The 22,097-nt window shown below is 29.7% G+C and overlaps 1 protein-coding gene across 3 annotated transcripts in view; it reads left to right on the top strand.

Annotated features, from left to right (window-relative positions):
* Positions 1 to 22,097, top strand: part of LOC145835807 (uncharacterized) — a 50,599-nt gene that overhangs the window by 14,211 nt on the left and 14,291 nt on the right. For 2 of the 3 annotated variants that reach the window (XM_082943526.1, XM_082943527.1), the window contains exons 8-12: positions 16,942 to 17,015; positions 19,089 to 19,187; positions 19,261 to 19,502; positions 20,118 to 20,282; positions 20,670 to 20,779. In XM_082943526.1, the coding sequence (XP_082799652.1) occupies positions 16,942 to 17,015; positions 19,089 to 19,187; positions 19,261 to 19,502; positions 20,118 to 20,282; positions 20,670 to 20,779 (690 nt within the window). Of the gene's footprint in view, positions 1 to 5,095; positions 5,286 to 16,941; positions 17,016 to 19,088; positions 19,188 to 19,260; positions 19,503 to 20,117; positions 20,283 to 20,669; positions 20,780 to 22,097 lie in introns of all 3 variants that reach the window. The other variant, XM_082943528.1, reaches the window with a different exon arrangement.

Genomic DNA, 22,097 nt, shown 5'->3' with positions numbered 1-22,097 from the left:
GGACAATTCGAGTGTAAAAGAAAACTCTTGATCATAATTAGGCCGCCCAGACTACAACCGCCATTTTCAGCCTGAGGAACGCACATTCTACACTACAATAGAGGGGTGCGGTGAGACACCCCGCACGATCTTAAGTCATTTATCCAGCATACTAAACCGCAATTACACTACACTCAAGTAAGAATCATTCGAAGAGTTATGTAGTTAGCGTAACGTTCAGATAGACCAGGATCATTACAAGTTGCTTGAGAAACTCGTAGCATAGGATGATAAGCGAAGTTAAAGAAATAAGTTTTATCTAGCCCTTTCTTAAGTACATCGATTGGGGGATTTATAACGCGAGGAGAAACTCATTACACTCAAGTTAGAATCATTCGAAGAGTTATGCTTTTAGCGTAACGTTCAGACGGACCGGGATCATTACAAGTTGCTTGAGAAACTGGTGACATGAGTTAATAAGCAAAATTAAAGAGGTAAGTTTGATCAAGCTAACCAGAGTTATCAAACCCTTAAAGAATTCATGATAGGTGGAGAGGGACGCTTGAGCCACGTATTGTTACACAGAGCTGAGAAAAATTCGATTCCTAGCCGCGAGTTAGACGTTGAAGTAGTATATGGCAGAGCTTATAGATATGGCCATCGTAAAAAAGTTTGTCACAATCCACTTAGGACCTCCTAATTTAAGGGGGAGAATTAGAAAAAAGCTCCTTTCGGACAGCAGGGAATTTGACATAGCTGTTAGAGGGATATGCAACGCTGCTCGCCAGGAAAAAAAAAACGAAGGCCTTTAACTTAAATTACACAAGCCAGAGAATAGCTACAAACTGGAACCTCACCAGAAAAATTTAAACACAACCACCTCGGCCGGCTACCAACAATAATAAGAAAGTTCCACAGCAACTCATTTGCCTTGAACATAGAGAATTTGGTAGTAGAGCTGATTACTTTTCAGATCGTGGGAAATGCAGTACAGACAATGGTTTTATATAGTACCAACCAAAAAATGAACATCCAAACTCCACGCAAAGAGTAGGAGAGTGGTTAAAGGCATTTCATCCCACACCGAAGCTGTCCAACCTATAAGTAAAACAATCCCCCGACAGCTAAATCTCGACGCAAAAGCTAGTAATGGCGTCATGATAAATCGAATCAATGAACCATCTATACCTACCATACCCACAGCAAAGCAGATAGGATATTGTCTATTGAAAAATTCAACGCCAGTGAACGCGTCTAAAGCGGAATCAGGGAGCAAAAAAAGTTATGATCACACTTGTAAGGCAAGAGAGTCGTTGGTGAGGACCAAATTGAGGACTGTATTGAAAAGATACATAGGTATTCTTAGTGCACACGTTTTGCCAAGGAATGAGAAATTATTAGTCCAGTTAATAGGGACGACAGTGTTTTGGAGGGAGAGCCGCCAAAGAAAGCCGTATCCAAAGGTTGCACTGAGGGAGACAACAGTGATTTTATTAGGCGAAGGTCTCGCTGGGGAGGATACTTCAGAGTCATGCACGAGAGAGGATTGCATTATAAAGAACAAAGAAGAAGCAAAGATAAATACGGTTGACAACAGTGATACACAGAGAGTACAGAAATGGGCCTTTAAATTGACGAAATATCCTGTACTAAACCAAAAAAACTTACCTCAGAACCTTTTATTCGTTTCAAATTCAAACGTAATCGTTTTTTTTTTGTCAATTCTAGATCAGAGGTCTCCGTCCTGACAAAATAAATTGACAAACGAGATGAATAAGTATTTTCGAAGCAAAGCAAAATGTTTTGGTAATGAGAAAATTTATCCGGGAGTGTGATTTTCAATCTAGAAACGTTTGTTTTGGGTGACTCAAGAGTCAAGAAGTTGTGGGATTGTTGGCTTGGACATGCTGGTAACACACCAACTAGTCATCTTACCGTCCTCCGCCCAACAGTGCAAAATGGGGTTTAGGAGATCAGCAAAGATGTTTTCAGCAGCTGATTTAACCACATCAACAGACGCCTTGATTAACAAAATTAAACTGGCAAACGACAATAACCTCTCTCTTGAATGAGATGCTAAATACTATTATTGAACTTTCCCGAAATCACTAAAAAGCCAACTTACCATACTAAGCCCAAGCACAACCATGAGTTAGATCTTTTGTTCGACGACTACATAGCCGTAAAAATCAAACCGAGAAGAGCGAGAGGTTGCAGAGAAGCTATAAAAGAATATTTCAACGATTTGCTACAGCGAGGCATTGTGGTGCGAGGATAGGAAAGTCAAAAGGCGTCCCCTGTTTATTGTGTGATTACTTGTGTGCATAAGAAAGACGGTACTATGCGGGTCTGCGTCAATTTTACCAGGTCGAATGCAACGTCGTGCCCACTTTGTTATCCTACAGCCGAGAATCGATGAACTCTCCTTAACTATTTTTAGAGTCACAAGATCTTTTACAGACCTACACCTGAAAGAGGCGTACTATAGCCTGCCTCTATCAACTAACTCTTAAAGATGAGCCGCTGGTAATGTAAAATGTACATAGTGGTGTCTTTTTTCCGAATCGGTGCGTTTCTGGTTTTAAAAACGCGCCGACGAAGTTCTAATTAAGGATTGAATGTCTGTTAAGAGAATTCAAAAGCTTAATTATATCTATCTGATGACATACTCATATATTCTTCATTTGAACAACAGCACATTTACCATGTGGAAAAGGTATTAAAGATGTTAACAAAAATAGGCTTTTTCTGAATGCCAAAAAGACATTTTGCAAAATTTAGGCTAGAACTTTTTTACCTTATCATCAGAGTGGACAGAATTGACGACCAATCTTCAAAAGAGCTATCTGAGATTAACCCTATGGCTAACACACAAAAAACCTAAGACGTTTCCTCGGGATGGTAAACTATTACCATCGCTTTGTGCCAAAGTTAACTAAGATTATGTCACCTCTGAGCGAGATATCTGGGGGCTTAAAGAAATTGAGCCAGACGATATTGAAACTAGATGACAACCATATCAAAGCGTTTGAGAATAAAAAAGTAGCATTAACTAATGCAGCAACTCTGTCGAATCATTATTCAAAGAAGCTCGTGGTATTGTTATCCGATACGTCAGAAACTCAGTGTTAGAGAAGGAAGGCGAGCAAGAGAAAATGGTACTCCTTGCCTTCTATACGAGAAGTAAACCGTATTCGTATTCGAAAAGAAGCTAAGCGGGTACGTTGTACCTAACATAAGGGGTTGTTTATGAGTATCGTATATTTTTACAGCCGGATCTATTGCCGACAAACAATAATAGAATCCGAGAACTTGGTCCTTTGTAATGTTGTAATAACATTCTGACGAACCAAACCCCTCTAGTGCAGCGTTACCTTTATAGAATAAAAAATATAACCCTGAAATCATTTAATTTAAAGGCGTAGAGACTAGAGAACATCGTAGCAGACGCCCTAAGTAAACCACTTCAACTAGCAACAATGTATATGGGTCATTACTAGACAGACCCGGACTACGAAGAGATATTGGACTATGAATCCAAGGACTAAGATTCAGAGGGTGAGTTAGAGAGGATAGAAAAGGAATAATAATATCAGTGCAAATCGAAATTTTGCTTCGTCGAAGCTCCGTTGCCCTTTTACAACAAAGTGAACAAGACCTAATTGAAAGATTGGATAAATAAAAAGGTTAAGTTTTGCCAACCAGATAATGTTGCTGAAGTTATAGAAGTTGGCAACATCTGAATAAAACTACCATAACAATTGAGACCACCAGCTTTCAATGCAGCACATCAGAATTTGCATTTAGGAATAGAGAATGCGCCTGTCACACGATGTTTTAATTCTTACTTATCTTTATGCGACCTAGCGATTAACTGACTTAACGCGTTATAACAATATCGGTGACAGTTACTTAAATGTTTAGAATTGGTTTAGCTAAGTAACTTAGACTATCATTTAAGCTTAGCCTAATTAAGTAGTAAGATTGTTAGAATGCTTAAATACTTATATATAGAAATTGAGTCTCTGAACAAAAAGGTGTATTTTAATGAATAGAAATACGACTAAACAAAATATAGCAAACTCTACAAAAAACCTACTTTAATTCAAAAGTTCATATAAAAAACAGTCGACATCGTACAAGTGTACGACGGGAACACAACACTTTGCAAGAAATAGAAGCGTTATCAACTAAGACACTGAAAACTAACTCAAAAAACAAACGTGTTTACTGATTTAAGGTAAATAAATTTGAGAGAAAAAGAAAGAAAGCCACTTTCGACTGCGAAAAACACTGTTAAAGTGTTACAAGAAGACTTAATCGATCTACCGATGTAAAATTGTTTCTTATATTTACGCGAACCTGATACTAACTGACTTAAAGCGTTATAACAAAATCGGTGACGGTTACTTAAATGTTTAGAAATGACTTAGGTAGGTTATTTAGCTAAGTCGATTTATAAAACGCGAATTTTAACTTATGCTAACATTTAAGCTTAGCCTAATTAAGTAGTACGATTGTTAGAATGCTTAAATACTTATATAAAGAAATCGAGGCTTAGAAACAAAAAGCTGTATTACGATAAATAGAAACGACTAAACAAAATATAGCAAAATGTACAAATAAACTATTTTAATTCAAAAGTTTATATAAAAAACAGTCGCCGTCGTACAAGTGTACGACGGGAACACAACACTTACAAGAAATAGACGTGTTATCAACTAAGAAGCTAAAAACTAACTCACCAAAACAAGCACGTTACTGAATTTAAGTGTTTTAAATAGTTTGAGAGAAAAGAAAGAAAACTGCTTTCGACTGAGAAGAAAACTGTTGAAGTGTTACATTCTCTCCACTTAATTTGCCATTTTAGAATTTGCACTTGGGTTAAGAAAAATATTGTCTTTAATTAGTTTTGAATTTGTAAAAAACACTAAGCAACCTCTAATATAAAAGCATAAATGAAAAATGACCGCCGATTGTCGTCGACTTTTATCTGATTATTTGTAAAAAAGTATTACTTTACTTTTAAAATGCTACAAAATCCGTTGATGACGTGCAGAATTAAAAAGTTTGAACAATTTACAGAATGACAAAAAAAAACTGAAATATTTTTTAGAAATTCTTCACTGATAGTACTCGCTCCCCGTTGTTTCCCGTACACGCTCCCGTACATGCTTGGTTTCCTCATCTGTTCTCCACCTCGGCCACCGTACGCTGATGGTACATCAGATCTCTGCGTCTCCTCCGCTGACTCGTTGATGTCTTGTAATTCTCGAGCCGTTTTCGTACGAAAGTGCAAAAAGAGTGTAAGCAACTACTTGAATTAATTTAATTACAAGTAAAAATATAAAGAAGACACTTTTTGAAGTATTTTCAAGTACTTCCAAGTATGTTTATAACAAACTTAAAAACATTTATAGCTTCAGTTTAAACGAAGTATTTTCCACAAACTTTTAGCGTATTAGAAACATTTCACATTTAACACGAGTTAGTTGACAAAACAAGCAATCACATGCATTTCAAAAGTTTAAACTTGTTTTCGTAAAATATATAGCTGGTGAACTTTGTACTTATTTATTTTAAAACTTCAATATTCTAGGAAAGTTAAAAACAAAGTTGTTTGTTAACGTTTAAATACTAGATAAGATTTAAATAGCTCGAATGACCTTATAAAAAACGTGTTTTTATAAGTACGCTGAGGTGTATAACAACAAAAAAAGATGATAATAAAGTTTGTTACCAGCAATTACTAAGTATAAAAAAAAATGGTAAGAACCATTAAAAAAATCAGTCACAGTCTTATACAACCACTTTGAAGAGATCTTTCGTTTATTAAAAAACAAACATTTTCAATTCTGTAGAAAACAAAAAAATATACTAGCAACTAGAGAAAGTAAATTAAATATTTTTAGCAAAATTTGAAATAAAACTAAAAACTACCATATTATTATAATACTGAATTTCATACTTTTACTTTAAAATTAATGGAACACTTATATTTGAGATTAGTCAGTAAAGTTTGATATAATTTTTCAATTTGAGAAACTGAGAAAAAGACACTTTGGAAAATTATTTTTGTTTACTGTAACTAAGAAAAACTATTTCTATAAACAACAAACAATTAAAAAAATCCCCTAGTATTTTACTTGATAAAAAAATTTTTTTGATGACATTTTCAATTTATTATTATTAAAACTATTCCTTAAAAACACTGTTTAAATTAATTTTTGCCTTAGTTTTTTTAATCCACCATTGTTCTGTGTAGTCTAAATTAGTTCTTATAGGGCTTTCTAAAAACTGGACTGTGTAGGCATTTTCTATCTTTTTTGGTATATTGTTTTTGTGAAATTTATTATTATGTATAATTAGAGCGAATTGGTCTTTTATTTCATGGTTTAGTTCAGTTTTATTGTTTTTCCATATGTTTCTGTGGGCATTCCACCTCTTAGTAAAGCTATTCATAGTCTGTCCAATGTATAAATTTTTGCATATGTTGCATGTAGCTGCATAAATTCCATAATTTTTGCAATTTAATTGTTGTTTAATTTTCATATTTGTATTGTTTTGTTATTACTTATCATATGTTTATTATAGTTTCCAAAATTTCCACACAAAGCACACTTTCCACATTCAGCTGTTTTGTTGTTTTCTGTTTTTCAGGGTTGCCACACACTCAGGGAATCTCAGGGAATTTTCAAACTGTAGAAAATCTCAGGGAAACTCAGGGAATCTCAGGGAGTTTTGGCATTTTTCTTTTAACTCAGGGAAACTCAGGGAAGTTTTGATTTTTTCTCTAAATTTCAGGGAAGTTTTTGAAAATCTCAGGGAAATTTTTTTCTAGATCTAGAATGAGGTTTAGTTAAACCAGTTTCAATACTTTGTTCAAAAGTAGTAATTTTTATTATTTAAGTGGTTATTTTGATTTTTTTTAGCCTTGCGGCTAGTTCTTCAATATTCTTAGTATTAACATTGTAGTGTTTTTAAGTTTTAAATTTATATTTACTTAAGTAAAATCAAACAGTTTAGAGAAATGAAAGTTTTTGTTAACTATTTCAATACATTGATTTGTTAAGTTCTTCTAACACTCAAATACTTTTTGAAAATTTTCTTAAAAAAAGTCACAGTTTAGACACCTTTTATTTTGACACACTCGATATCCCAAGCAAGTATAAAGATTTAACAAGAGTCCTTGAGGCTGTTTTTGTGCTTCACAATGGCCAGGCAAGTGTTGAACGGGGCTTTAGCTTAAATAAGGAAGTAATATCAACTAATATGGGAGAGATGACAATAAGGTCCCGAAGAATGATCAAAGATCATCTATATGCAAACAGTCTAGAACCAAGCACAGTTGAACTAAGTTCTGAATTGTTAAAATTTGTAAAATGTTCTAGGGCCCAATATTTGGCATATCTTGAGCAACAGCGCTTTGCTAAAAATGTTCCAAATAAAGGTGATGCTTTGAGCAAGTTAGGAGAACAAAAAAGTAAACTTACAAAGCAACTCAAATGTTTAAATGAAGACTATGACAAATATACTGCAGATGCCAACAAACAGTCTGATTTAGAAGCAATGAAAGAATTATTAGCAAGAGGAATAGCTGCTAAGGACAACGCAAATAAACTTGAAAATAAAATTAAAGTTATTGATTTAGAAATTGCATACTTAAAAAAACAGTATTAAGATTTTTTTATTAGGTAATGTGAAATTGTTTTAAAATCAAAATTATGTTTTCAGTTATTTAAAATAAATTGTGTATGAACATCTAAAAGACATAAAAAAAAAAATAATTTTAGATTATTTTGTATCAGTTGTTAGGTATTTAGTTGTACTTTGATATGAGATATTTCTTTAGCTATTTCTTTAAACTTTCTTTTTGCAGGTTTTTTTACAATAATGTTAAGCTTTTATGTTTTTATTACTGCATTCAGAACAGTTGCTAGGAAAGACATACAAGTCATAATGAAGTTATTATGTATGCATTTAAGTGAGTTCTTCATGTGAAATTATTATTATAGTATAATTAAATTTTGTCAATTAAAATGTCAAAAAAATTAAACTTTATTCTTTTATGTAGAAAGTTAACTAACAAGTTTACACAAAGTTGTGCAAAAATTCAGTTTTTAATTTTTAATTGGTTTAAACCTTTTAAGATTGAGTTTTTGAAAACAGTTTTTTTCATAAATTTAATGCAGAAGCATACACATACAACCTTCCTTTTATTATTAAAGAATAAAAATGAGAATGAGGTATTAATAATTTGTGTTAGAAGAGAAATTTTTTTTTTTAAGATTTGAAAAATACTCAGGGAAACTCAGAGAATTTTAAGGTTACTCAGGGAAATTTTTGGTCACTCAGGGAAGATTTTTTGGCTCAAAGAGTGGCAACCCTGGTTTTTGTAAAATTATTTTTGTTTATTAATATATTTCTCAGTGTTTTTGGTCTCTTATAAGTTAATCTTAATAATTCTGTACTGTAACATTGTTCATTTTTGCTAAAGTTTATAAATTATTTAAAGCTGGTTGCCCAAGTCACTTTTTCACTTTGTTCTGATTTTTTTATGTTATTTGTACTAGGATCTTTATTACATACTTCATCTAATTCATTAAAGGTATTATTTATTAATTTTTTACTGAAACTTGATCTACTGCATTTAATTTTTAAGTTAATTAGTGCCTTTTCATAATCTTCTGTTTTTTCATTTAATTTTTTAAGTCTATTAGCTTCTGATAAAATTATTTCTCTAAAAACGTGTGTTGGATGGTAAGAATTGCCATTTAAAAATTTTGCTAATTTTGCTGTGGGTTTGGTGTGGTTTACTGTTTTGAATCCGTTTATTTCAGAGCTATTTATAGTATGTAAAATATCTAAAAATTCCAGTTGTTTTCCTTCTTCTGTATTTGAGATTTTTTTTAATTGTAAATTTAGATCATGAGATTGAAATTTTTTGGTGAGTTCATCTTGAATAAAAATAGATTTATCTGCTGGGCACAAAAAATAATGTCGTCTATATATCTTTTATAAATAAAACACAATTTTGAAAAGTTTAATTTTTTAGTTATAAAGTGGAGGGCAATATTTGCCAGTGAGACGCTGAAATTTTCTCCTGTAGGTATCCCTTGGTTATTTTTGTATAGACTATTTTTAAAACTAACATAATTGTTTTCTAAGCAGAACATTATTGTTTCTACTATTTGTTTATTTTGTTCACAGTTATAATGAGTACAAACTTTCAGGCAATCTTCAAGGGAGTTTTTTATCAGAATTCTTTTGAGGGATGGGTATAGGTTTTTAACATCTGCTGTGATTATATTAATTTCTTCTTTAATTTCATTTTTTTTCCAACTAAATAATTCTTCTAGGTATTGGTCACTATCTTTGCAATATTCATTAATTTCAGTTTTACAATAGTTTATTGCAATATTTTTAATAAGGTTTTGGAGCATGGTGGTAATTCTAGACAAAAAACTGTTGCCTATAGCCCAAATCATTCTTGTAGGTATTTCTCTTATATTTTTTGTTTTCACTTGTTCTGGATTTAATTTATGTGTTTTGAATGTTGGATATATATGTCCTGGATTGTCATTTTTGAAATATTTTGCTTTTGGGCCTGTAATTTTCGACAGTATTCCACTTTTGTTAACTTTTTTTCCTATTGTGTGGAATAATATGTTTTCATCTATTACATTAATTTTGTTTAAATTTTCTACTTTAAGTTCTGCAAGCAAAATATTTCAAAAATGACAACCCAGGACATATATATCCAACATTCAAAACACATAAATTAAATCCAGAACAAGTGAAAACAAAAAATATAAGAGAAATACCTACAAGAATGATTTGGGCTATAGGCAACAGTTTTTTGTCTCGAATTACCACCATGCTCCAAAACCTAATTAAAAATATTGCAATAAACTATTGTAAAACTGAAATTAATGAATATTGCAAAGATAGTGACCAATACCTAGAAGAATTATTTAGTTGGAAAAAAAATTAAATTAAAGAAGAAATTAATATAATCACAGCAGATGTTAAAAACCTATACCCATCCCTCAAAAGAATTCTGATAAAAAACTCCCTTGAAGATTGCCTGAAAGTTTGTACTCATTATAACTGTAAACAAAATAAACAAATAGTAGAAACAATAATGTTCTGCTTAGAAAACAATTATGTTAGTTTTAAAAATAGTCTATACAAAAATAACCAAGGGATACCTACAGGAGAAAATTTCAGCGTCTCACTGGCAAATATTGCCCTCCACTTTATAACTAAAAAATTAAACTTTTTAAAATTGTGTTTTATTTATAAAAGATATATAGACGACATTATTTTTTGTGCCCAGCAGATAAACCTATTTTTATTCAAGATGAACTCACCAAAAAATTTCAATCTCATGATCTAAATTTACAATTAAAAAAAATCTCAAATACAGAAGAAGGAAAACAACTGGAATTTTTAGATATTTTACATACTATAAATAGCTCTGAAATAAACGGATTCAAAACAGTAAACCACACCAAACCCACAGCAAAATTAGCAAAATTTTTAAATGGCAATTCTTACCATCTAACACACGTTTTTAGAGAAATAATTTTATCAGAAGCTAATAGACTTAAAAAATTAAATGAAAAAACAGAAGATTATGAAAAGTCACTAATTAACTTAAAAATTAAATGCAGTAGATCAAGTTTCAGTAAAAAATTAATAAATAATACCTTTAATGAATTAGATGAAGTATGTAATAAAGATCCTAGTACAAATAACATAAAAAAATCAGAACAAAGTGAAAAAGTGACTTGGGCAACCAGCTTTAAATAATTTATAAATTTTAACAAAAATGAACAATGTTACAGTACAGAATTATTAAGATTAACTTATAAGAGACCAAAAACACTGAGAAATATATTAATAAACAAAAATAATTTTACAAAAACCAGGGTTGCCACTCTTTGAGCCAAAAAATCTTCCCTGAGTGACCAAAAATTTCCCTGAGTAACCTTAAAATTCTCTGAGTTTCCCTGAGTATTTTTCAAATCTTAAAAAAAAAAATTTCTCTTCTAACACAAATTATTAATACCTCATTCTCATTTTTCTTCTTTAATAATAAAAGGAAGGTTGTATGTGTATGCTTCTGCATTAAATTTATGAAAAAAACTGTTTTCAAAAACTCAATCTTAAAAGGTTTAAACCAATTAAAAATTAAAAACTGAATTTTTGCACAACTTTGTGTAAACTTGTTAGTTAACTTTCTACATAAAAGAATAAAGTTTAATTTGTTTGACATTTTAAGTGACAAAATTTAATTATACTATAATAATAATTTCACATGAAGAACTCACTTAAATGCATACATAATAACTTCATTATGACTTGTATGTCTTTCCTAGCAACTGTTCTGAAAACTGCTACTACTTTTGAAATTATTATTTATAAACAAAAATTTAACCTCTATTTTTTTAACAAAAGTAATACAACACTAATCTGTATTCATTTTAATTTTTTTTACTGAAAACAAGTAGTTGTAAACAAATAACAAATAACTTTATTATTTAAAAAATAAGAACTAATAGTACAACATAGTGTTTTTTAAACTACATAAGTAACTAAAAATAAAAAGTTTATTAGAACTTTTCAATGAATAGTTAACAGCAATTTTCATTTCTCTAAACTGTTTGATTTTACTTAAGTAAATATAAATTTAAAACTTAAAAAAACTACAATGTTAATACTAAGAATATTGAAGAACTAGCCGCAAGGCTAAAAAAATTCAAAATAACCACTTAAATAATAAAAATTACTACTTTTGAACAAAATATTGAAACTGGATTAACTAAACCTCATTCTAGATCTAGAAAAAAATTTCCCTGAGATTTTCAAAAACTTCCCTGAAATTTAGAGAAAAAATCAAAACTTCCCTGAGTTTCCCTGAGTTAAAAGAAAAATGCCAAAATTCCCTGAGTTTCCCTGAGATTTTCTACAGTTTGAAAATTCCCTGAGATTCCCTGAGTGTGTGGCAACCCTGAAAAACAGAAAACAACAAAACAGCTGAATATGGAAAGTGTGCTTTGTGTGGAAATTTTGGAAACTATAATAAACATATGATAAGTAATAACAAAACAATACAAATATGAAAATTAAACAACAATTAAATTGCAAAAATTATGGAATTTATGCAGCTACATGCAACATATGCAAAAATTTATACATTGGACAGACTATGAATAGCTTTACTAAGAGGTGGAATGCCCACAGAAACATATGGAAAAACAATAAAACTGAACTAAAACATTAAATAAAAGACCAATTCGCTCTAATTATACATAATAATAAATTTCACAAAAACAATATACCAGAAAAGATAGAAAATGCCTACACAGTCCAGTTTTTAGAAAGCCCTATAAGAACTAATTTAGACTACACAGAACAATGGTGGATTAAAAAAACTAAGGCAAAAATTAATTTAAACAGTGTTTTTAAGGAATAGTTTTAATAATAAAAAATTGAAAATGTCATCAAAAAAAATTTTTTATCAAGTAAAATACTAGGGGATTTTTTTAATTGTTTGTTGTTTATAGAAATAGTTTTTCTTAGTTACAGTAAACAAAAATAATTTTCCAAAGTGTCTTTTTCTCAGTTTCTCAAATTGAAAAATTATATCAAACTTTACTGACTAATCTCAAATATAAGTGTTCCATTAATTTTAAAGTAAAAGTATGAAATTCAGTATTATAATAATATGGTAGTTTTTAGTTTTATTTCAAATTTTGCTAAAAATATTTAATATACTTTCTCTAGTTGCTAGTATATTTTTTTGTTTTCTACAGAATTGAAAATGTTTGTTTTTTAATAAACGAAAGATCTCTTCAAAGTGGTTGTATAAGACTGTGACTGATTTTTTTAATGGTTCTTACCATTTATATTTATCTAAAATTCAATCCTGTCCGGTCTTTAAAATCAAAAGAGGAAGACTACCTTCATCCCATTTTAATAGCAATTACTAATGTTATTGTAGTACAACTGTGAATATTATAGTTCAAAGTTTTAACATAAAACTGTTGCTAAACAACAAATTGAAATTAAGTTTAACAAATTTGGGCAATTCTTTTTTAGTATTAGTAAAAGCTCAAAATAAAAATAAGTTAAAGTTTAAACTCTATAAATACTCTTTAAAATTCTTGCGACTCGATTTCGTACTAAGCTTTGTTCAGAAACCTTCTTAGACTAGTTGTCTGCTACAATTAAATAAAAACAAACTACTCTTTTGGTGGTCTTAACTTTTCGTTTTAAGAGTTAATTAACCGTAAAGTTTCAATAACATCTTAATTTGATTTTCCAGCGGTGAAAAATCGCGTTTGAAGTTATTCTCAAAGTTTCACAACGGTTTATTATCTGACTAACAAGTTTTTAGATTTCAAAATCTTTAAGGCGCCATCGATGAAAAATGTACCAAAATAATTCATGATTAGTTTAAAAAATACGTGCAATATCGTTTAGAGTTTTTTAGGTTTTAAATAGCCATTTGTGAAATATATACCAAACTAATTCGCGGTTTGTCTTAAAAATTTGCTATATGCTAATATTAAAAAGTTTTTTGTTATTTGCAATCGTTTTCGTTTCAAGTAAGAAATGTGTTTTATTGTAAAGATTTCGCGATCGTACTTAACATTTATTTTAGTTTCGTCGTTTTGTGACGTCGCTGCTGTGCTTTTGTTTAGAGAAAAGGGTAACTTTTGCGAGTTCGTCGGTTTATCGGACGAAGTAATGCTGGAAGAAGTGTTTGTAGTCGCTGATGTGCTTTTGTTTAGAAAAAAGCCATTTTTCGTGATTTGTTCGGTTTGCCGGACGAAGTAATGTTGGAAGAAGTGTTTTTAGTCGCTGCTGTGCTTCCGGTCGTAGACGAGGATAATTTCCGTGCGTTTTTCGGTTTGACGGAAGACATTTCTGAAATGGCCGTTGGCTCTTATTGTTCTGGTGCTGGCTGCGGTTGTGCTGACCGTTGGGACTGCCCGTTGTGTTGCTGGCTAAGATGGATCTGATCGTTGGCGCTGGTTGAATAGGTGCTGGCTTCGGTGGCGCTGACCGTTGGGACTGCCCGTTGTGGTGCTGGTTAGGACGGCTCGAATCGTTGGTGCTGGTCGTATAGGTGCTAGCTTCGTTGGCGCTGACCATTGACGCGGGCCTTGGTGATGCTAGCCGTGGTTGGTCAGAACGTTGTTTCTTATCAGGTTTTTTTTTTGCTGTATTACGTGACGCCGTACTTGTGACGTCATAATTCGGTATGGCGTTAGCGCGATTGCGTTTTGCTTCTCTAGCAGCTATTCTGACAGCGTGCTTGCGATCGGGTTCGGCTTCTAATTCGCGTATTTTTTGCAAAGGTTCGCGCATAAGTTTCTCATGATTTCTCTTATATGAGTTACGTAAAAATAAGATTTCTATGTTCAGTTGTATTTGAATCAAAAAAACATATCATCAGGAGGTAAAACACTGGACCATAAGACAAATTTTATTCTTTCACTATTGTCAAGTTCGTCGTTATACCTACAAAAACTTTCGAATTTGTCAATTACCGTCTCAATATCAGATATTTTATGGACTATGTTTAATAAAGGGAGATATTTCAAAAAACTCTCTATAATATTAAGCTACTTAAAGGTTTCTCGTTATATAACTTGGTACCGTTTGTTGCTAAAACCTTGGTATTCGAACCACACATATTTCTCGAACTGCTTTTTCTTGAATATATCGCACCTACTTTGTCTTTTGTTAATCTCAGCTGTTAACAAATCAATTTCAAGGTTAAAATCTATAATTTCGTTACAGGCTGTTATTATCTTCGAGATTTTCGCGGGCTTCATCGATTACTTCGATGCTCCTATACTTACCCCATTCGTAATCTATATGGTTTAACAAGAACCACGGAAGACATATTAAGCGGTTAGCTACGCGCTCTTCCCATAATATAAGTTGGTAGAGGTTGTTATCTATACATGACATTAACCAATGCAATGGGGTTTTTTCTAAGCAGTTAATTTGATTGTGATTGTACTTACAGTTTAGATATCTGTAGGCTACTGGTTCGGGGGATCAGACGAGGAAAACTCTGCTATTAATGTATTATATTTGTATTCTTTAAATTTCCTCCAGTCCCTAAAAATGTTGGCAGCTATTTGGCTTAAAATAAAGTATATCCATGATACTAGTAGACTTTGTTTTTGTTCTACTGTTAAAGTCTTTATAAAATTTTAAACTAATTTTGGGTCACCATCTACAAAAGTAGAAATTAAAAAAGAAGAAGTTACGGACTTAATTAAGGTGCGTACTCAAATATCCAGGGTCACCATTTACCGATCTACCGATGTAAAATTGTTTCTTATATTTACGCGAACCTGATACTAACTGACTTAACGCGTTATAACAATATCGGTGACGGTTACTTAAATGCTTAGAAATGACTTAGCTAAGTTATTTAGCCAAGTTGGTTTATGAAACGATTTTTAGACTATCATTTAAGCTTAGCCTAATTAAGTAGTAAGATTTTTAGAATGCTTAAATACTTATTAAAGAAATCGAGTCTTAAAAACAAAAAGCTGTATTACGATGAATAGAAACGACTAAACAAAATATAGCAAACTTTACAAATAACTACTTTAATTCAAACGTTCATATAAAAAACAGTCGCTGTCGTACAAGTGTACGACGAGAACACAACACTTACAAGCAATAGACGTGTTACCAACTAAGACACTAAAAACTAACTCACTAAAACAAGCGCGTTACTGAATTTAAGTGGTTTGAATAGTTTAAGAGAAAAGAAAGAAAGAAAACTGCTTTCGACTGAGAAGAAAACTGTTGAAGTGTTACAAGACCATTGACGCAGTAGCCAAAAACTTCTTGTGGCCGACCTTAAAAAACGACGTAGCATTTTGAACCAAGTCCTTTATATATTACCAGGCCATCAAAGTAATTCGTCACAACTGGCAAAAAAAAATTTTTTTTTTAAATGGAACGCGAAAATAAATGGAAACTTAACGTCATTCACCATATCCTTTACAGCGTGCTTAACGCTTCTGAACACTCCATGTTATTCAGAAAAACTGGGAAGTAGTAAAGGTTTCCTTTCGCAATGTAAAGGCATGTTGCCGTGTTTATATTGATTTTTTTTGTTTGTATTGTTTGTTTTATATGTTTTAATCAAAGTTGAGCATTTTACTAATTAGTTGAAAACATTAATGACTACATTAAAAACCAATAAACAAAAATTAAACTTATTTTAGTTTATATGTGTCTTTAAAGTGAACAAACTTAATTTATTGTTTTTGATAAAAACGAAACTTTTTCACTCAGAAACGAAGTTAAACAAAAAAGTCACTTAGTTTTAAGCTGAAACTCTAAATTTAGTTTTGTTTTTAAGTATGTTCTTTTGTCTTTGAAACAGAACTAATTTTAATATACATAGGGGTTTGATTTTCAAGCAGGAACTTTTTAAAAAGCGGAACATTGTATTGTTTTTAGTTTAGGAATCGATAATTCAAAAAATTATATTTATTTTAAAAGTATTATTTGTTATCTGAATTCAATTTCTAATTTTTCAATTATATTTTGTTTTTAACTTTTAGTTTGGTTTTAAGATACAGCCAAAATTGTTATGCTTTGTTTCTTACTGCACTGTTTACTGTATCACTTCAAAAAGCAAGTTATCTATTCAGTAATTAGATATTTGCTTTATGTTTAAATAAATTTGTTGTTCTTTTTGATATCTAGCTTCTCAAGTTAATTTCGTTCTAATTATCATTTCCTTTTCGAACGTTTCATCTTAAAATTTACATAGTTTTGTAGTTTTTTATAGAGATTTTCTTAAAGTATTTTAAGTATAACAATTGAAAACAACTATAATACTAAAGATTGTATGAGATATTAAGACATGTGAAATATAACCCGTAAATAATTTTTAAAACTAAATTATAGGTATGTGACCATTCAAGTCCAAACAAAATACCAGTTATTCAAAAGAATCGATCGTTTTATGGATATTGTAAATTGTTAGTTTAAATACTTTTTACATAAAGTAAAATAAACTATCTCCCAATAAAACGAAACTTAATATTAAAAGTTACTCGTAAACATAGTTTTATTTTATCTATCAATTTTTTTAAATACTAAAACTTTTACTTTTTCTGAGCTTTTAAAGATGACGATTTTGATAATTAAAAGAGTCAAACTATTGTTTTAAAAACCTAAAAATTTTTATTCCACAACATACAAGTTTAAAACGCTTTCAGGTTTATTTATTGAAAGCTTAATGAGGACGGGTTGTAACCCGTCCTCATTAAGCTTTCAATAAGTTGATAAAACTAAAAAGCATTTTTGCAACTAAGTTATAGTGAAAAAATGTATTATGACGTAGTAATTCAAGACTGTGTATAAAATTAGTTTGTTGATTAAGCTAAAACATTTTTAGAACATTATGATGATATTTTGTATATAAAATTAAATTCAAATCAAATGAAAGTAAAAACAAAACCTTTTCCGACATAAACCTTAATTTAAAAACTATCTTATTAAGATACTGTTTGATGTAAATTGTTGTAAATAAATAGTTACTGTTATCGATTAAATAAAGATAAAATCATTCTTAAAACAAAACTTAAAGTAAGTAAAAAAAACTGTCTTAATAAGAAACTGTTTCTTACAAACATATCATCTTAAAGAAATAATACTATCGATGAATATTTTTTTTTTGCAAACCTTAAGTTAAAATAAAAATTAAAATGCTATAAAAGGAAACTATTTTTCAGAAACTATTGTTTTTAAAGTAATACTTTAATCAAAAACACAAACGATTAAAATCTTTTCTGAAACAGAAATTATTTTTATAAAACGATCTTAATAAAAATTTGGTTGTTGTAAAATTATAGGTTTTATAAATTTACCATTATCTATAAAAAGGCAGTATTGTTTTATTTATGTTTATAATGCTAGTAATAAATTGACCCTTTTACTCTCTAAAAAATCTGGTATGGTTGCTTGTTGAGTCTGTAAAATTGATTGAAAATGCTTTTTTAAAGGTTTTGCTCAATGTTGGATGTTTGTTGGCATAGTGAAGTTTGAGGGCAGCTTAATAATTTGTCTCGCTGGTGGTCATGTTTTTCCAGTTATGTCTGTGAGAGCACCATCTTTGGAAAAAAACGTAATTTTCTGTCCCACATAGTACTCATCACAGACTTTACACTTTGCCACACAAATTCTAAAGTTTTTGCAATTCAATTTTTTAGAGTTAAACAATTTTACCACCTTTTGATTCTATTAAGTTTTTTTTATCATTCCGCCTTCTTCCCCTCGGTTGCATAGTAAACATCGTCCACAAGGGTGTGACCCACCAATTACAACACTATCTTCATAGGCTTGGTACTTAAAGTTGGTTTAGTGTTGCAATTGTTTGTGGACGTTTATATGCTACTAAATCTCTTGCCTTCTTCAATGGAGGTCCAAACCGATCTTTCCATTTTGCTGCGATAACCATATAGTCAACTAAAGCTTTGCAGACGCAAGACTTTAAACATTTATCTTTAAAAGCCTTTAGAGCTTCTAGATAATCACAGTAACGTTTGCATAATCTCTTTAGTCTAATTGATTCTTCGAACACAACTGATTTGTAAATGGAACGTTGGGTTAAATGACAATTCAAATTCGTACGACTAAAACTCCGAAAATTCAAATTCTTATAAAATTATCCAAAATACTATATACCAATAAGTAATATAAGTTAAAATAAGAAAAAAATACATGTGTAGATCTAGATACAAAAATATAGAGTAATTTAAGATATACTTATCTAAGTTAATTTGTTTCTTACTAATAGTTCTCTTTATTTATGGTTTCAAATATTGAAGGCTTAATAGTTGCTAAGATTTATAAACATACGTTTTAATGAATTAGTTTTATGATTATTTAAGTAATTAAAAAATATTTGCTTTCTAGCTCAAACATATTATGTACAACTAAAGTATTTATTAAGTATGAAACTGAAAAATAAATAAAGCCTTATTATTGTAATAAAATGCAACTTTAAAACTTTAAACGCATCAACTTGATTTAAAGTGTTATTCAAACAGAAAAGTTGTTGAAGGGCGCGATAATTGTATTTATAACAAATTAAGTTTGAATGCAACAAACAAGACTAATACAAAAGTTTATGCCAGTTTTACAATGAGGTGAGGAAAAGCAGCTTATTTATAAAACCTTAAAGTAACTTGCTACTTTAATTTATTTCTATTCACACTACAGACTTAGTTCGATCGACCAGTTTGGAGACTTTGTACTTGACACTCTAAATGGATATGAAAAAAAACAAACAAAAAAATTTAAAATAAAAATTATTCCATTAATTCAAAAAAATGGTTACTTTCTTCCTACAGTTATCTCAGTAACAGGGATTGTCCTTGCCGTTGTACTAAATTTACTCTATTGGAACTTTAGAATACAAATTAAAATATTTTTAAGAAAGATTTTAGGAACCTATACTAATGGTAATTCAACAATTTTTAATCAATTTTCTACAATTTTAAAATTAACTTGTTGCACAGATTATAAATGTGATAATGTCAGGGTTGACAAAAAAACTTGAAAACCTGGAACAACATCGTAAATCCTGGAACTTGAGATATTATAAAAAAAACCTGGAATTTTAAACAAATTTTACATATTAGTAGAAAAATTTTGACTTGAAACAAAAAATCTACTATGTATATTAAAAAAATTGTCATCATCTAAAAGTTTTTTTATTAAAAAACACCTTTGAAGTAGCTTTACAGTATCTTTTTAATGTTTTTATAATAATAAAACAGTATTTTACCTTAAACTTAACTTTAAACTAAAAATAGACCCAAAAGTGTGTAGTTTTAAAACCTTAAGAAAATTTTCCAAAAACATTTGGCAACCCTGTAACCTGTCACAAAAAAAAAAAGCTTTGTTTTACACATCGATCATTTCTTTAAAAATTACGTGTTTACATGTTTTGTTTACATTAGTTGTTTTAATATTAAAGCGTTTTATTTACAATATTTTTTGGAAAACCTACTAAACGAAGATTTTCTTTTTTTTATGTTAGTTATACCTAGTGCTACTACTTATTTTTGATGTAGATGATAGTTATGATTACGACGTCTTTTTGTCATACTTTGTGTCAGAAAGTACAAATACACGTGAAAAGGAAATTCTCTGCGAAACAATTTTCAAAACGAAGAAAATTATGAATAGTATTAATTATGATCGACTGATTGATTCATACAATTTTAATCCAGGAGAAGGTAAGTATAAATTTGAAAATACTTTTTTATTCTCACAATTTTTATGGTTTTGATGCACGATTAATTCATATAAGTAAGGAGTTTAGTATAGAAGTATTAAAATATAGAATTAAGAAAAAAACATCTTTTGTTTTACATTGAAGATCATTTTTGAAATGTTATAAAATAAAATTAAAAGAAAATTAAAAGAAAATAAGTTAAAAAATATACTTATTTTATTTTTAAATATTTCTAGACGCTCGGGGTTTTCAATTAAGTCTGACAAGTTGACGAATTGACTTTAAATTTGTCGACATTAACTTAAATTTTTATATTAAATTCTCTCTGAATATTTTAGCAAACTTTGGTCGGCTTAAAAGATTTTATAATAAAACGATTTTTTTCAAGGAAAAGAATCTTCAATTCAAACTCACATGTGGAAAAGTCACAGAGTAATGATATTCATTTTCTCTGAAAAGCACTTTACTAATACAAATTGTCAGCACATTTTACAACTAGTAAGTTTGTTCGATTTTAATGATTTTTAATTTTTTAAATAGTTTATCTCATTTTTTAGAATAGGTTATTGTAATTTTCTTATCATACAATTTTTTTTGTTAATTTCTTGTTTAAAATTACTTTAGTTTGTCGCGTAGAAAATAAAAAGAGAGAACATAAATAAATAAGCTTTAAAAATGAATTTTGTAAAAAGTAAAGTTTCAAAGCATTAAAGTATAGTTTATAAATTTTGGGTGAAAAAACATTTAACAACCTAAAGTAAGTTCAAGCAAATACAGGGTGGGCAATAAGTTATTTGAATAATTCAAAAGTTGAAACACAACATTACAAATTCAATACGTTTTTCTTCGCTAAATACGTTACAGCTCGCTCAGCAGTGAATCTTAATAACTTAAATAACTTGTTATATATATTTTACAATATTAGAACCTTCATCTTTAATTGATTTCTCTGTTAAATCTCTTTTAGCATATATTTAATTTTCTTACTTCCGAAAATTACTAAAAAAAATTTAAAATTGTTTATGATTATAACTAAGAATAAATTTAATTTATGTACTTTCATTGTGGTGTACTTCTAGTTTATTTTTTATCTAAAAATACTTATAGAGGAGCGCAGCGTTTACTCAGATCTTTTGTCTAGTTCTTTTTGAAAAGATGTCTCTAAAAACGTCAATGTTCAGATGACTAACAAAATTAAAGTTTTGACAAACTTAAAAACTATTATTCAGTTACTACAATACTTTTTAAAATTATAAGACAACGATTTACACTAAATGCTAAAATAAAAGAAAAGTGATTTAATGGTATTTATTCAGTAAATTTATATATAAATTAATGATTTTGAAAAACCAAAGGGTTTTATTTATTTATTTTGTTTAGTCAACAAAAAACTAAAAAAAGGGACACTATTAGAGTATAAATTTTGGTTAAGTCAAATAATTTCCCTGAAATTTAGTTTAAAAAAGTTACGTCCTAGAAATTAAACACACAAATCACATTTTTATTTTAAAGTAAAGGTTAAGTATCCTATTTATTAACAGATGATAAAATCGTAATAAATCATTATAATTTATTTTATAATACATGCCATGTAATTTATTGAATTTCACCTTTAGAATTTTTATTGAATTTTAAATATATTTTTATAAGCTTTAACGAGCTCTTTAAGCGAACAATTGTTTGTAGAATAAGCTTCTGAAAAAGTAATTAGTCTATTTATATGGTTTAAATTATACACATCTCATCTACAATGTTCGGTCCGCGAGTTCTAGTGAACAACGATTCTAAAATTGAGATGTGGTAAGTGTTTTTGCTC

This window comes from Thalia democratica, chromosome 5, assembly GCF_965202585.1.
Source record: "Thalia democratica chromosome 5, ktThaDemo2.hap1.1, whole genome shotgun sequence".
Classification (NCBI taxonomy): domain Eukaryota; kingdom Metazoa; phylum Chordata; class Thaliacea; order Salpida; family Salpidae; genus Thalia; species Thalia democratica.
This window is presented reverse-complemented; position numbering and strand designations above follow the sequence as displayed.